This window comes from Schistocerca gregaria, chromosome 4 (genome assembly GCF_023897955.1).
Source record: "Schistocerca gregaria isolate iqSchGreg1 chromosome 4, iqSchGreg1.2, whole genome shotgun sequence".
NCBI lineage: Eukaryota > Metazoa > Arthropoda > Insecta > Orthoptera > Acrididae > Schistocerca > Schistocerca gregaria.
Window position 1 is genome coordinate 120,629,617 of NC_064923.1, and position 15,188 is coordinate 120,644,804.

General features: G+C 41.0%; 1 protein-coding gene across 1 annotated transcript in view; it reads left to right on the forward strand.

The window, feature by feature from the left end:
• LOC126266748 (L-asparaginase-like) overlaps positions 1-15,188 on the forward strand; it is a 358,132-nt gene that overhangs the window by 296,663 nt on the left and 46,281 nt on the right. The window contains exon 7 of the mRNA XM_049971252.1: positions 8,283-8,468. Within this exon, the coding sequence (XP_049827209.1) occupies positions 8,283-8,468 (186 nt within the window). The remainder of the gene's footprint in view (positions 1-8,282; positions 8,469-15,188) is intronic.

Consider the following 15,188-nt stretch of genomic DNA (forward strand, 5'->3'; position numbering starts at 1 on the left):
TGTTTTTACGGATGGGTCGAAACAAGGGGATTCTGTTGGTTGCTCAGTTGTTTTTCCAGATCGTATCTTCAAGGTCTGCCTGCCTCAGACTTTCGCTGTCATTGATGCAGAATTGTCTGCGATCTTGCGGGCACTGGAGCACACGAGACATTCTTCCTCTCCTAAATTTCTTGTCTGTTCCGATTCACTCAGTGCTCTTCACTTATTGCAACGTTTGTATCCGGCAGACAAAACTGTCCAGACCATCCAGGATGCCCTCCTCCGACTACAGCGACTGGGGAAGGTTGTAGCTTTCTGCTGGGTTCCGGGGTATGTCGGCATTGCTGGGAATGAAAGGGCAGATCTCGCAGCCAAGGAGGCCTGTCTCGCCCCACGCGTATCTCAGTGTGCTATCCCCTTGCACGCACTCACCTTGCTGTTGAGCTCACGAGTTATGCGTCGGTGAGAGGATGAGTGGCTGGAAGTGACTGACAATAAGCTCCGTATAGTCAAGCCCACAACGTGTGTGTGGTGTACTTCCTTTCAGCCCCATCGACGGGACGAGGTTCTCCTCACTCGGCTTCAAATAGGCCACCGCCCTATGACGCATGGCTACCTGCGGAGAGGACCCTCCAATGTGTGGTGCTTGCGGTGTTCAGGTCACTGTGCGCCACATTTTATTGGATTGCGTTTTATTTTCTGACCAGCGGGCCGCAGCTGACTTGCCAGCGGACCTGCCATCTCTTTTAGGCAACACTCGGACGAATGTGGCTAAAGTTTTAAAGTTCTGTGACATGTCAAATGTTTTTACAAAGATTTTAGCGAGAGGATTTTAATTTGCTCACTGTGTGACAAGCTAGCCCATATTTTATGTAAGTAGGCAGCCAATAACAATTTCCTGTGACATTCTTGTTGCCATGTTTCCCCTTTCCTTAGGTTTTACTTTCTTATGTAACATTTTCCTTCTTTTCCTGCTTTCTTTGAGTTTGTGCTTTAGTTTTCTTAGGTCTGTCCACGTTCGTTCCTTTTAATGTGTGTCAGGGCGCTGATGACCTCGATGTTGAGCGCCCATGAGCCCCAACACCACACCAGGAGTTGTTTGCACTAATGTTCTGGACAGTCTAAAGAGTGAACTTGTGCCTCTTAATATATCTCTGGAGTTTGTGGCTGTTTGCATAAGGGCAGTTTCAGGAGACTGCCATCTGCATTGTTTACTCCCAATGGTGAAGTGTCTCAGAACACATTGCTTGCATTGGTTTCTCAGCTTCCCCCAACTTTCCTAATCTTTGGCGATTTCAACACCCATAACCCTTTGTGGGTTGGAAACATGATTACTGGCTATAGTAAAGACCTCAAAAACTTAGTGGCACAATTTGACCTTTGCCTCTTGAGTACTGGTACACCCACACACTTCAGTGATGTGCACGAAACTTCCTCGACCATTGACCTTTCCATTTACAGTCCTTGTCTTCCTTCCCATCTATCCACTGAAGTGTCCACAATGAGCTATGTGGTAGCAATTCCTTCCCGATATTCCTGTCCCCCCTTGGTGTCACTTCCCTGGTCACCTGCCCATATGAGCTCTCGATAATGCTGACTGGGGTGCATGTGTCTCTGCTGTCACCCTTGGCTGACCACTGCTTCAACTGATTTAGTGATACCTTGTTCCTCAGGACCATCCCAGCGGAGACAGTACCTTGTTGGTCATCAGAAATCTAAGAGACCATTAGAGATCATAGACAGGCTCTCCAACACAATAAGCAGTACCCATCAATGCAGCACCTCATTGCCTTTAAGTGGCTCCATGCCCGATTCTGCACCTAATAAAACGACAGAAGCGAGAATGCTGGCAATGGTACATGTCAACCATCAGACCACGTACCTCTTCTTCACAGGTTTGGGCTAAGATCAGATGTCTCTACAGATAGCAGACACCTGTAGGTGACTTAGTGTTACCTTAAATGACACTGTCTACACTGACCAACACCGAACATTTTGTTCTGCATTATGCTCGAGCCTCTGCATCTGACAATTATTAACCCACACTTCAGTGTTCTAAAACAACAGGTGGGACAAAAGCAATTATCTTTTACTACATTCCACCTGGAACCATATAATTCTCCATTCAACAAGTGGGAATTCATCAGTGGCCAAACCCACTGCCTTGATACAGCTCCAGGGTCAGACCTCATCCACAACCAAATGATCAAGCACCTACTGATGGATTGTTAGCGTTGTGCCCTTTCCATCTTTAATCGTATCTGGAATGGAAATTAGTTCCCATTGCAGTGGCGAGAAAGCAGCATTGTCACAGCGCTGAAACCAGTTAAGCACCCTCTAGAGATAGATGGTTATTGCCCAATAAGTCCCACAAATTGCTTGAATGTATGGTGAGCTAGCAGCTGTGCTGGCTCCTTGAGTCCCTGGGTCTTCTGGTTCTGTCCCAGTGTGGTTTTTGACAAGGCTGTTCCACTACTGATAAAGTTGTTTATTTGGAGTCTGCCATCCAGGCAGCTTTTGCCCAAAGTCAACACCTTATAGCCATATTCCTCAACATGCAAAAGGCTTATGACACCACATGCCAACACCACATCCTTGCTATTTCACACGAGTGGTGTCTCCGGAGTCCACTCTCGATTTTTATCCAAAACTTCCTGTCGCATCGTACACTATTCCTCCTCAAATGTGGGTATCACCAAATGTTAACTGCGAGGTGCAATACAAAAGTCACAGACATGGGCACTCATCCATGGATTTTGGTTTTCAGCTGCCAAGACTTGCTTCATGCATGTCTGTCAATGTCATACTGTTCACCCACACCAGAACTTTACCTCGACGACCAGCTACTCAATGTGGTGGAGACTTATTGCTTTTTAGGACTGGTCTCCAAAGCTCATTTTACACGGATTCCCCATGTTGACCAGCTTAAGTGAAAGTGCTGGCTGTGCCTCAATACACTTCATGCCTGAGTAACACCAGCTTGGGTGCAGATCACACTACCCTTCTGCAGCTTTACAAAGCACTGTCACCCTCAGCATTGTGGATACTGGATCCATTACACCACTGTGAGGTTCACCTTGTGACAGGAGCCCTACAAACTAGCCCTGTGAGCAGCTTACTTGTCGAGTCTGAGGTCCCTCCATTGGGGATCAGATGCCAACAACAGCTTGTCAGCTACACACATTTGCAGTTCCCCTAAGGATCGAAACTACTGCTACTCTTTCCAAACACTGAAATCCATCTCCTGCAATGGTGACCCAGAGCAGGAGTCCTCATGCAGTCCATCCTCTTTGAACTCCAATTGTTTATTCTACCACCTCTTCTCTGGACCCACTCAAGTGCACCTCCGCAGTACCTCCCTTGGCCACATCTTTGTCTTGACCTATCACAAGATCTGAAAGACTTGGTTCATTCCGAGGCCTGTCACCACCAATTTTTCTCCGTCTTTGGTGCTTCCTAGGATTTATAAGTAGTCTACACTGATAGCTTAATGGTTGGTGGTCACATAAGCCTCCCTTATACACATGGAGGACATCCTGAACTGTGTTGTGCAAGATGGCGGTAGTGTTTTACTTTAGAGTTGTTAGCCTTCTCTTGTGCTCTTTAGTATATCTGTTCCTGTGCTGGTGAGTCCTTTCTCATATGCAGTAATTCCTTGAGCAGTTTTCAAGCTCTTGACCAATGTTAACCATGCCATCCCTTGGTCTTGGCTATCCACAATTCCCTATATGCCCTTGAGCAACGTGGATGTTCGGTGATCTCTGTGTGGTTCCCAGGACACATTGGGAACCCAAGGAATGAACAGTCTGATAAATTAGCCAAACTGGCTACCAGTAAGCTGACTCTTGAGATAGGTGTACTGGAAACGGACTTCCAGTCAGTATTATGCCACCAAGTCTTAGGGATCTGGAATAAGGAATGTCTCACTCTGACTTCACCAAACTAACTATGGCAGATAAAGGAGACTACAAATCTGTGGGGTCATGCATGCTGGCTTCTCATAAAGACTCTACCATCCTTTTCAGGCTCTTCATTGACCATATTTGGCTGACTCAAGGTCATCTCCTCTGTCATGAGGACCTACCCAACTGCAGCTGTCATTCCCGTTTGATGGTTGCCCGCATTTTCCTTGACTGTCCCAACCTTGCTGCCCTGTGGCAGACTCTTAATCTCCCTGACTTGCTACCTCTGGTATTAGGATATGATGCCTCAGTGGCTCACATATTAATTTGTGAAGGGGGCTTTTACTGCTCTCTGTATTGGTAAGGTGGGGGAGGACTTAACCTTATTGGCCCATTGAGGGTTGACAGGACATGCTTTTGCCTCTACTGTCCAGGATGTGGCTGTCTGGCTTTGGTGGTCCTGCCTGGCACTCACACTATCTTCTCTTTTTCTTCTCCTCCCACCCTCTCACATGGTCTGTTCAACTTACATGTATCTGTGCTTCTCTTGCCCTGCCCATCTTGATAGTTTTTCCTAGGTAATTTCTGAGTGGTGAACCTCTGGCAGCGGTAGGGGTTGGGGTATGTATGTCCCCTCATTGCATCCTTCTTCTGGGGGCTTCCGGCTGCTCTGTGAATAACGCATCTCGCGTGACTTTCTTCCTATATCTTCCCTTTCTCCTTTTTCGTCCCTTATCTACGTCTGATGTACAGTCATGTAGACTTGTGTGTTTGAGGAAGAAAGGCTGATGACCTAGTAGTTTGGTCCCTTTAATCATCCATCCATGCAACCAACCAATCAGCCAACCAAACAACCATGTTCAAGTTGCGATCCCCTCAATTTGAAATGTCAATAACATTTAATTTCTTACCACCTCATTGTGTCCACCAGTAGTGCCCGTAACCTGGCTCATATTCCTGGCACTGCATCATAATTCTTATTTGGTCTAACAAAGCTCCTGATATTCCAGGCCCTTGGGCTATCAAAATTCATTTGCTGGCAATGGGCTTGGCAACCACAGGGTTCCTGAGCCAGGGACATATGTGCCGCCAGTCCTCTGTCACCATAAGCTATGGGCATACTTCAGTCAGAAGTGTACGGTATGGCATGGAACATTGGGTATCAGAGGGAATGAGGATCTTGGCTTGACTGCCTGAATCATGAGGATGGTGAAAACTTCTATAAAAAAATAAAATAAAAAATTCAGTCTCAAAATGTGCTGTGAGCTGATGAGCTGCATGGATGTTGAAATGGAAAAGTTGTTAGCGAGCAACCACTGGGGAAGCTGCTGCACCTCTGTTGTATAAGACTTACTCAGACATGTGGAGATCTCCTCTTGGGACTGAGATGGAACTCTTGAAATTTTCTCCTCTACCTTCCAGCCAAATGGGTACCTGCTGTACCATCAAATAATCTATCAAAGGGGTCTTGCATAGCCATTAGTCCCTACTCTGGAATTTTTCAGAATTCTTGTGTTTACAGTAAAACAATATATGCTGCAGATCATAATGTGTTTTTAGTAGTTAAAAATACAGAGGGCAGTTTTAAGAACTTGCAGTTTTATATTCAAAAAAGTTAGAGACCATTGCTGGCACTTCAAAATCTGTTGAGCAATTGTGCGGTGATATACTGTTCATAGAAACCTCTTGTTCCCAACAAGCAAAGACCCTCCAGAAAGCTAAATTCCTTGGAGAATATGCACTTAAACTAGAGTTGCACTATATGTTAAACTACAGCAAAGGTGTAATGTCATGTAGAGATCTTGTCGATATTCTGAAAGAAGAGCTGAAAGATGAGTGGGCTTCACAAGGTATTGTGGACATGCAAAACATCATGAAAAAGGTGGATGGGATCTGCTAAAATCAGACCCCTTTATCCTTACATTCAATAGCAAAAAACTCCCAGAGCATGTCAAGACAGGTTTTCTTTGCCTATGGTAAATGTGTGGCCCTATGTCCTCCAACCCAGTGTACTGTTTCAAATGCCACAGTTTTGGGCATACCACTCTTGGATGTAAGTGAGAAGCCCTTTGTGGTAACTGTGGTGGGGTCCTTCATGAAGGAGTCACTTGTTCGTCTCCTTTGATGTGTGTAAATTGCTCTGTCTGGAGTAGGAACTGCAGTGTCTTCTTGGGGAGGGGGGGGGGGGTGGGGGGAGGATACTGGAGTCACAGGCATTGCTTAACTACGACAAGATGGGTGACATTTATAATCTCCCATGAAAGTCTGAATATGGTACAGGGTATCATTTTCCACTGAGATTGCCTCGTACAGACAGGTCTCCTCTTAAAGTTGTATGCTAATTTGGAATGATGGGTTGTGCATTTTGTTCGTTGTGTCCAACAGGGACCAAAAGACAACAGAGTGGATACTGGAGCTTTGATCTCAGACTATGAAGGTGACTCATAGTCAGAGAAGATTAAGATGATGGTGTATCACTGTGATGTCAAACCATACATTCCTCCCCCACTGTGGTGCTACAAGTTCATGCGATTTACACTTATGTCTTCACATTGCAACACCAGTCCTGTCTGTAGGGATCATGGCTGTCAGTTGCACACCAACATTTATTGTGCCATGTCAACTGTGGGGAGCACCATTCCCTCCTTTCCACCAGAGTGCAACATTTTCAAATGTTAAAAGAAAATTTGGTAATACAAGACCCTTGAGTGCCTCACATATCAAGGGCTCAAGAAGTAGTATGATCGCCTATATACTACATGTATGACAATTATGGGTGCCACTGTTGTCACTTTATTTTACAGGTCAGTCTTGATCAAATAAATTTTTACATTTCACTATGACTGGTTTTGGCTACTGGCATCTTCAGATCATAAAATATTCTGATGTAGTGGCAACGTCAAACTAAACATATAGGTACATAGTACATTATCAAGCAATGTTGTCTTATGGATATTGACAACTGCATGATATGAACATCTGGATTCAGCATTGGTTTCTACCATGGCTACTTCCCATAACCACCACTAATATGTTATCAAATTATAAATAGAACCGCCTGAATGCCAGGTCTGCAATGGGTGGATAGGTGGATGGTGGTCTTACATCCAAAGTTTTCCAGTAGAGTACTGATGTGATGATTGATATGTGTACAAGCATTGTTGTGGAAAAAGCTTAAATGCTTGCTCAATTCCCTTTTCTGCAGATCTGAATCGCTTGTCTGAGATGTCTGAGTGTCTCACAATACCTGTCAGCATTTGCTGTGGTCCCAGAGGCCACAAACTTGACCAAAAATATTGTATTTTTATAACAAAGCATTGATACAATAACTTTATTTTCATACTACAATTGTTTGAAATATTGTGACTTGGGTAAAGAGGAGTGTCACCATTCTGGTGATTTTTTTTCCCCCTCAGCTCTGAACTGAAACACCCAGATTTTAATTCGTATAATATTAATAGCTACAAAGTTATGCATTAATTACATCTTATATGCTGAGGAAATTTACAGGATGACAGAGTGCATTGCCATTGGTTGTCTTCTGTGAGCATCTTGTGCCTACCTTGTGGTATTACAAGGTTTCTGGCAGACTGAAGAATGTTGCTACGGGAAACCAAAGAGCAAAAAATGTGAAGATCACTGAGACTGATCATCTGATCTTGCTGCATGAGTTTTTAATTTTTTGCAACTGTCTCATTAAAAATTTCAGTGCAACCAGCTGTGAACTTCCCTCACAATTTGTTGACAGTTTTGAAATCCAAGTACAAGTCTCCATATCCCACTGTTAAATGCTAGTGAATTTCAATAGTTTTAGCATCTTCTACATTCAGCACTGAATGACAGCATCAACTTCACATATTACTTTGCATTAAGTTCCATTTCAAATGGTAGCTGATGGCTCTTTGAGAACAGGGAAAATGCTGATCACAGCAGTGTGACCAACAATAATGTGAACAGTTTAGTTTTGGTATTATCCTTGTATTAGTAATACTATTTTGAACAGCTTCTTGGGTTCTTCTTTTGATCTGTTTTAAACATTTAGTATACTTTATGCTTGCTTTTAAAATAAAGATTATGTATTCAGTTTGTGAAGTAACACTATTTATGATAAAGAAAACAAATTTTGTGAGTTGTCATGATCTTTAATATGCATAGGTTGTCATCTTGGAATTTCCTCAGCTGTTCTCTTGAAAGGTAAAGTATAATAATTTTTAGTGTTCTTGTTTACAATGATAAGTGAGAAAATGTTACTATGATTTATGTGGTTGGTAGCAGTATTTGCTACATTGTAATTTATGAAAACAACTGTGGTGTTCTCTAAGCAAAATGGATGACGTAATATTATTATGTAGTTGTGATTTTTAATAAATATTTAAAGATTTGTGTCATATATTTCTTCAGGTCACCGCCTTTTTTCAACCACCAATAGAAGGCATTGTTTTGCAAACATATGGAGTAGGTAATGTTCCAAGCAACAGGAAAGACCTTCTGGAAGCTATAAAGGCTGCTGTTGACCGTGGGGTAATAGTAGTCACTTGTACACAGTGCCACAAGGGAGGAGTGAGTGCACTTTATGAAACTGGTAAGGTGTGTGTTGCTTACTGCATATGACATTAATATTTCTTATGTATGTATACAAAAAAGGTCATGATTTTAAGATTTCTGGTGCTTGTGATGATAAATAGTTACAAAGAAAATTAATGATATAACTGAAAAAGAAATTCTATAGAGAATGCCACTTTTATTTGAATACTCATTACCTCAGCACTCTTTCTCTCTCTCTCTCTCTCTCTCTCTCTCTCTCTCTCTCTCTCTCTCTCTCTCTCTCTCAACCATACAAGGAACATAAGATTAGTCCTATGAAAAGTATCAAGGCAATCATCTGCTTGCAAATGTGCTTTGAAGTTGTGCAAAAAGAATCATTGCTTGGAAATGCCTCAGTTTCTGCCTTTGACAATAGCTGAATACTTTTGCAGACTACAAAAATAGAAGCGCTGTCATCATTTCTAATAGCCACATTGTTGTTGTCTTCTGTCTAAAGACTTTATGATTCAGCTGTCTGTGTCAGTCTTTCCTGTGCAAGCATCTTCGTACCTGCATAATCGTTGAAACCTACATCCCCTTGAACCTGCGTAATGTAGTCTAGCCTTAAGATCCCCTTGTTCTGGTGTAACCACAAGCACCAGAATGAAGAAGAAGAAGAAGAAGAAGAAGAAGAAGAAGAATGCAAGGCCAGAGAAGGCAGTGAGAAGACATCAGCCAATAGCATGCTGACCAGAATGTCACCACGATAGGAGCGGAATCTAGCTGAAGTGTATATAAGCGCCGCTCCTGCCAGCCTCGGCCGGACATTAGTAGACAGCATTAGCATGGCCTAGCAGAGAGTGCTATGATACCAGTTATTAGTGATCCATATCCATTGCTTGTTTGGACTTTGTCTATAGTGAAGAACATTACTGTTTGCATGTCACCCATTGCTTGCGACACTTGTTCTAAATGCAAAGTTAAGTGTTGTGGTTGGCAGGAGAGCCAACCTTATGGTTAAAGGAGGCCGAAATGCACGCGTCTCAGCTCACGCAGGCTGGCGTGAGGTCTGGAACATGACAAGGGAATTGGAATTGAGAAAACGGACATAGCTGGTGAAATACTTAACTTTAATCCATTAATGATGAACGTTGCTCTTTATGGTACATGATTCACAATATCAATAGTACGGATACTGGCGCCTTGCTAGGTTGTAGCAAATAACGTAGCTGAAGGCTATGCTAACTATCGTCTCAGCAAATGAGAGCGTAGAAGTCAGTGAACCATCACTAGCAAATTCGGCTGTACAACTGGGGCGAGTGCTAGGAAGTCTCTCTAGATCTGCCGTGTGGTGGCGCTCGGTCTGCAATCACTGATAGTGGCGACACGCGGGTCCGACGTATACTAACGGACCGCGGCTGATTTAAAGGCTACCACCTAGCAAGTGTGGTGTCTGGCGGTGACACCACATTAAGTATTGTCAATCTTCTTTATTGAAATAAAACTATTAATGTTATTTGCTTGAATTTTTGTATAGCATTCCAAGAATGCAGCATTCCTGAGGCACTCTTATATGAAATGAGTGGACAAGACTCCACACCCTGTACAATATTTACTTCACACACTACCTCCATAACCATACTATTCTTTGATGCTTTGGTATGTGTCCTATTAACTGATCCCTTATTTTAATCAAGTTTTGCCAACGCCTCCTTCTCCCCACTGTAAAATATGTCCAGAAGCAAAATACATGTAATAATCATCAAAACAAGTGCACTTCAAAGGTGTGCTGGACAATCTGGCAGAGTGGTACCTCCAACCAGTGTTCATCAGTCCAAATTTAGATTCAAAGTAATTGAACAAAACTTTCAAAACTCTTTAACAGAAATCACAATGAACTATGGACTATTGCAGGACTGACAGTTGTGATGATTTAGTTAAAAGTCATCACTGGTACACAAATGAATGTGTGGCAGTCAAATTCCATCATCTTTTGCCTTATCTTCATCAGAGAAGAGGAACATGATGGTAGGACAACAGCTTTTTTTTTTTCTTTTTTTCTTTTTTTTCCATTGAGTGTTAGCAGTTATAATGTAAAAAATGTAAGTACTTTTAGTGTAGATGGTATTATAGCCTTGCTGCAATTCCTACATTTGGGAGAAATGGAGCTTAATCATTGTAAATGTATAGAAACTGCCTTTTGGCAGCATAGAAATTTTCCTAATGGCATGTGTTCTACCTCAAGAGCACTGAAATTTTTTGCTTGAACAGTACACTTACATGGAAGACAAGGCACAGTGCAATTACCAATACGCATGTGGCCAGCAGAGCCTTGACCTCTGGCCTATATATTCATTAGTTCCAATATGGAACGCAGCCAGCAGGCTGCGCATGAAACTGCTTTTGTATTGGCAGAACAGGTGGCCTCTAGTAGCTGAATCAAGCATAAACTTCATGCGAGAGCTGTGAAACGGTACTCTCACAAAAATGGTAGTTGTAGCACTCCTCTTCCTTTGCAAAGAAGTGAACACTGTGCTCACATCCATATCTTCTGTTGTTGATGTAAGTTGTTGAGTCATGCGATGCCCTGCCACTGGTACATTGCGTCAGAAGTAGTGTGAATGCGGGCAGGTGCGGTGCCTTTCCCCTGTTAAAGGTGATATGGTAGGACAACTGACACTGGCACAGTGTCCATTTCCATGTCTCAAGTCCAAAGCCAGGGAAGGCTGTTGTGACAAATGTGATGGAGTAGGCAGAACTTACAGGAGCAATGTGTCCATTCTTATGGCATCTATTACACATTGCCCTGCACATGGGACACACAGTCCTTTCATATTGAATGAAGCAGTATGGGCATGAAGGCAGTGGAGAATGAGGCTGTCACTTTTGTGACATGGACTATTGTTGTGGAGAACACTGATTACCTGTATGACACTGAGACGTCTGCTGGACAGCTGCAACAGCATTTGCATTCCCTTGAAAACTGACTGAAGGCTGGGAGGGTTGAGAGGAACAAATTTCTGAAACTTCAGACCAGGCTTCTATATAACTACCTGCAGCCCATGAAAATTCAAATGACTGAGCTATGTTCAATAATTCTATAAGCTTAGGATTTTCACACTGTAGAGCTTGCTCTCAATCTTCCCTATCAGGAGAAAAATGTATAACTGCATCACAAACCATTTCATCAGCATAGGATTCAGTATGAACATTTGTCACAAAATTACAATGACAATGCCATGTAGTTCTGCTGACAATGCTGTTGTTTTGGCCACTTTTGGCAGTGGTAAAACTCCATACGAGCAGCAATAAAGTGAGTACATTTACAGTGATAGATAGAAAGAAACTTGCACTGATTGAAAGAAAGACCTGAGGATTCTTGTAAGAGGGTGAGCTAACACAAAAACTGATACCTGCAAGGTGAAGTCCATGACAAGAAAAAGAGCCTGGCACAGGTTTATGACTGTTAACCCAGATGCCTGGAAATATTGCTGCAGGTATTTCTTGTAAGTGTTCCAATCTTTTGCTGCATAGTCGCATACAGAGAACAGCAGTGGATATGTTTTTGGTGGGGACGCAGTTTGTGCCAGTGTAGTTGTTAAACTGACTATGGCAACTGTCAGTGCCTGCTGTTGCTAGAGAAAAGATTTAAGCACTGCCTCTACGGAAATTAAACTCAAAGGATTAAAGAATGAAGGGTAACACGCAGAGTTGAATACCATACTCAACACAAAAACTGTTCTAACCCAAGAACACTGTAATGTATTACTCAAACAGTACATTCACATGAGAGACAAGGTGCAATACAATTAGTAATACTCAAGTGGCTAGTGGAGCCATGCGCTCTGACTGATACATTCACCAGTTCCATCAGGAGGCACAGCTGGCAGGCTGCACTCACAGCTGGTGTCTATTAGCAAGCTGGTGGCCTCTAGTGGCCAAATCAACCACAAACTTCATGCACAAACTATGAAGTGGTGCACACACAAAATTGGTAGTTAGAGCAACCTGTTTATAGTAAACTTTATAGTAAAGAGGCTGAGTTAGCATCAGACTGATTGGAGATACAAACATTGACAAGTCATCTACTGAGCTCATCTCAGAAAACTAATGCTAACACTAAATCAACCAAGTTCGATTCCACAAGAACAGTTGTGCACATTGACTGTGGTGTATTTCAAACTGGGAAAAGGAAATCAGCAATCAGTCACAAATTGAATCTGTATTTTATTGCAGATATACATTTTTAGCTCTTGCATTTATAGACATGTGAAGCTTGTGACAAAACATGTAACTGTACAATTTTAGCATGTCTGTAGCCAGATTCTAATGTGGCAGTGTATTTAAAAAATCATATAGTAACACGTGTTATTATAAGCTTGTACAGTTAATATGACTTGATTTAAATGCACTGAGGGCAGCTATTCTGTAGTGAAACCTAGATCTGCAACAAAATACCAACTGTATTTGCAGTTGATTATTGAATTCCTTTCCCTTTTTTGGAAGATTAGATCAGTTAATTTAAGTCTCATGATAAATGAGCCCACTAGAAAGATTAATAGCATCAACTCATGTACTGCCATTATAACTAACATGTCTCCCAGCACATTGTAATCTACCCCCTCCTTCCTACTTGCAGCTGGTGTCCACATTAGTCTCTTATGAAGATTTGAGAGGAGCAAAGATTACAATAAACTTTCTAGTTTACTTACCTTTTCACATAGAGTTGGTGTGAGTTCTTCTTGTCTAGGGGTCTGATTCTTGAAGCTGAAGTTCTCACATTTTATGTCCTCGTGGTTGAACTGATCTAAATAAATATGAAGATTGTTGTGGCAGAATTTTCGTTGTTATGTTAATATATTTTGCCACATTTTAGCATATCATACAGCCTTTTGATTTTTCACATTAACAAAGCTGCAGTTACATTGTTCATACAAAATACAAAAATATGTCCACTCACATCAGAGGCATGATTACTACTGCCTCACTCAGCGAAAATAGCAATATTCCAAAGAGCTTACAATTTTTCTTGACAAATGAATTTATATTAGTTTCAATTATTATTTCATAAATGAATCTAGAAATAAAAATAGTAAACAGTACTAGATTGCATAATCAATAGTAAAAATTTTAAGAGTGCCAAATAATTCGTAATTTCAAATGTTTCTAGAAATAGTAATTTTAATTCGGGACTAGTACTGATTGATTATAACACCCAAAATAACGTAATGCCTTTTCATAAATTTTATCTTGAAATATAACATACTGTGTATAAAATTGCGTGAAAGTTTTCAGAAAAAGCAGCTCAGATAATATTGACTTGTCCAAAATTCTAAAAATAATGCTGGTATCAACAACTACTGTAGAGGAAAAGCAATGCTTGAGGAGGATGTCCCATTACAGTATCCCCCTCACATAATATGGAAACAATGTGTGTACTATATTTTGTGACCTACAATAAACTTTGCCAAACGCTGTACAAAATGTTGCCAATAGAAAGAATACAGAAGTATCTGCTACATAAAATATTACTTAAAACATAAGAAAAATATCTACTATACAAGTCATAATCTATACATATATGCTGACATGGCATTCAGATTTTCAGATCTGTGGGCCATTCTGTCTCAAGACTAATGACAGAAAGTCAAAACTACAATATTACAACACTAAACTAGAGAGATAAGTGCAGAGGCAATGTAAATTACTAGAATTACAAATTCCAAGTTTACGTCTATGAAGTTACACCTTCAAAACCATCAAAAGAGAAGGAAAAAAATCAGAGTCTAAGTGTGCGACGAGTGTGCTGACTCGAGAAACTCACATGACAGGTACTGACCAGAACAATGTACTCAATCAGCCACATAAATCAGAGTATGTAATGATATGTTGACGCATGAAAAGAGAAAATAATGGAAAAATATTAGGGCCTATGTTTACAATGTGGGGATTAACCCACGAATCCAAACTACACTGCATACACACCAGCAGAAATGTTTTGACTCAACAAAATGAATAAAGTTCATAATCATATATCAATAAGTTCCATCATATGTAAAGAATAATTAGATGAAGCATCTAGCCTCAGTCGGTACTTGAGTACACCCCGAGTCGAGGCGACGAGGGGTACCCAAATAGAGTTAAGCGTGAGTTTGCACACAACTCAAGTTCCAGTGAGATACAATGCAGTCCTAAGGATAAATACAGGCAGTCAGTGTCATAAATAGCTTGGAATGATGACATCGAGTAGCATGAGGACCAAAATTAATGTGTGAAATCAGAAACGTATATATCTTGTTATACAGATTATACTCGATTTATGATCACAATCATAAATGTCTTCCACACTATTTATACTTGTTCAAACTAACTACCCTACATACATAGAAACCTAGAAGATTCATTTACAATTGATAAAAAAGACTTAATGAGTGTTTAGATAAGAAAGTTCATTGAGATGTATGACTACTAACCTAACAGTGCCGAATTTTATCAAATTCTGATAATTATTTACAACATGGTTCATAGAATATACTCCTGAACTTTATAAGTTTTTACATTTCTGTGTTGAACATAGCAAATTATCAGCTGTAGAACATCAACTGAAGTCAAACAAGATTTTAAGTTACATAATGTATTGGTAAGTTAATCCCCATATTTGAAAAAAAAAAAACATAAATTTATGTGAAATAACACTATCCATAGCAGTGACTACTTTTATAAACAAATAGTTCCTTTAAAATTATATAAATACAAGAATTTTCATGTAGGCTAATTTTTTTG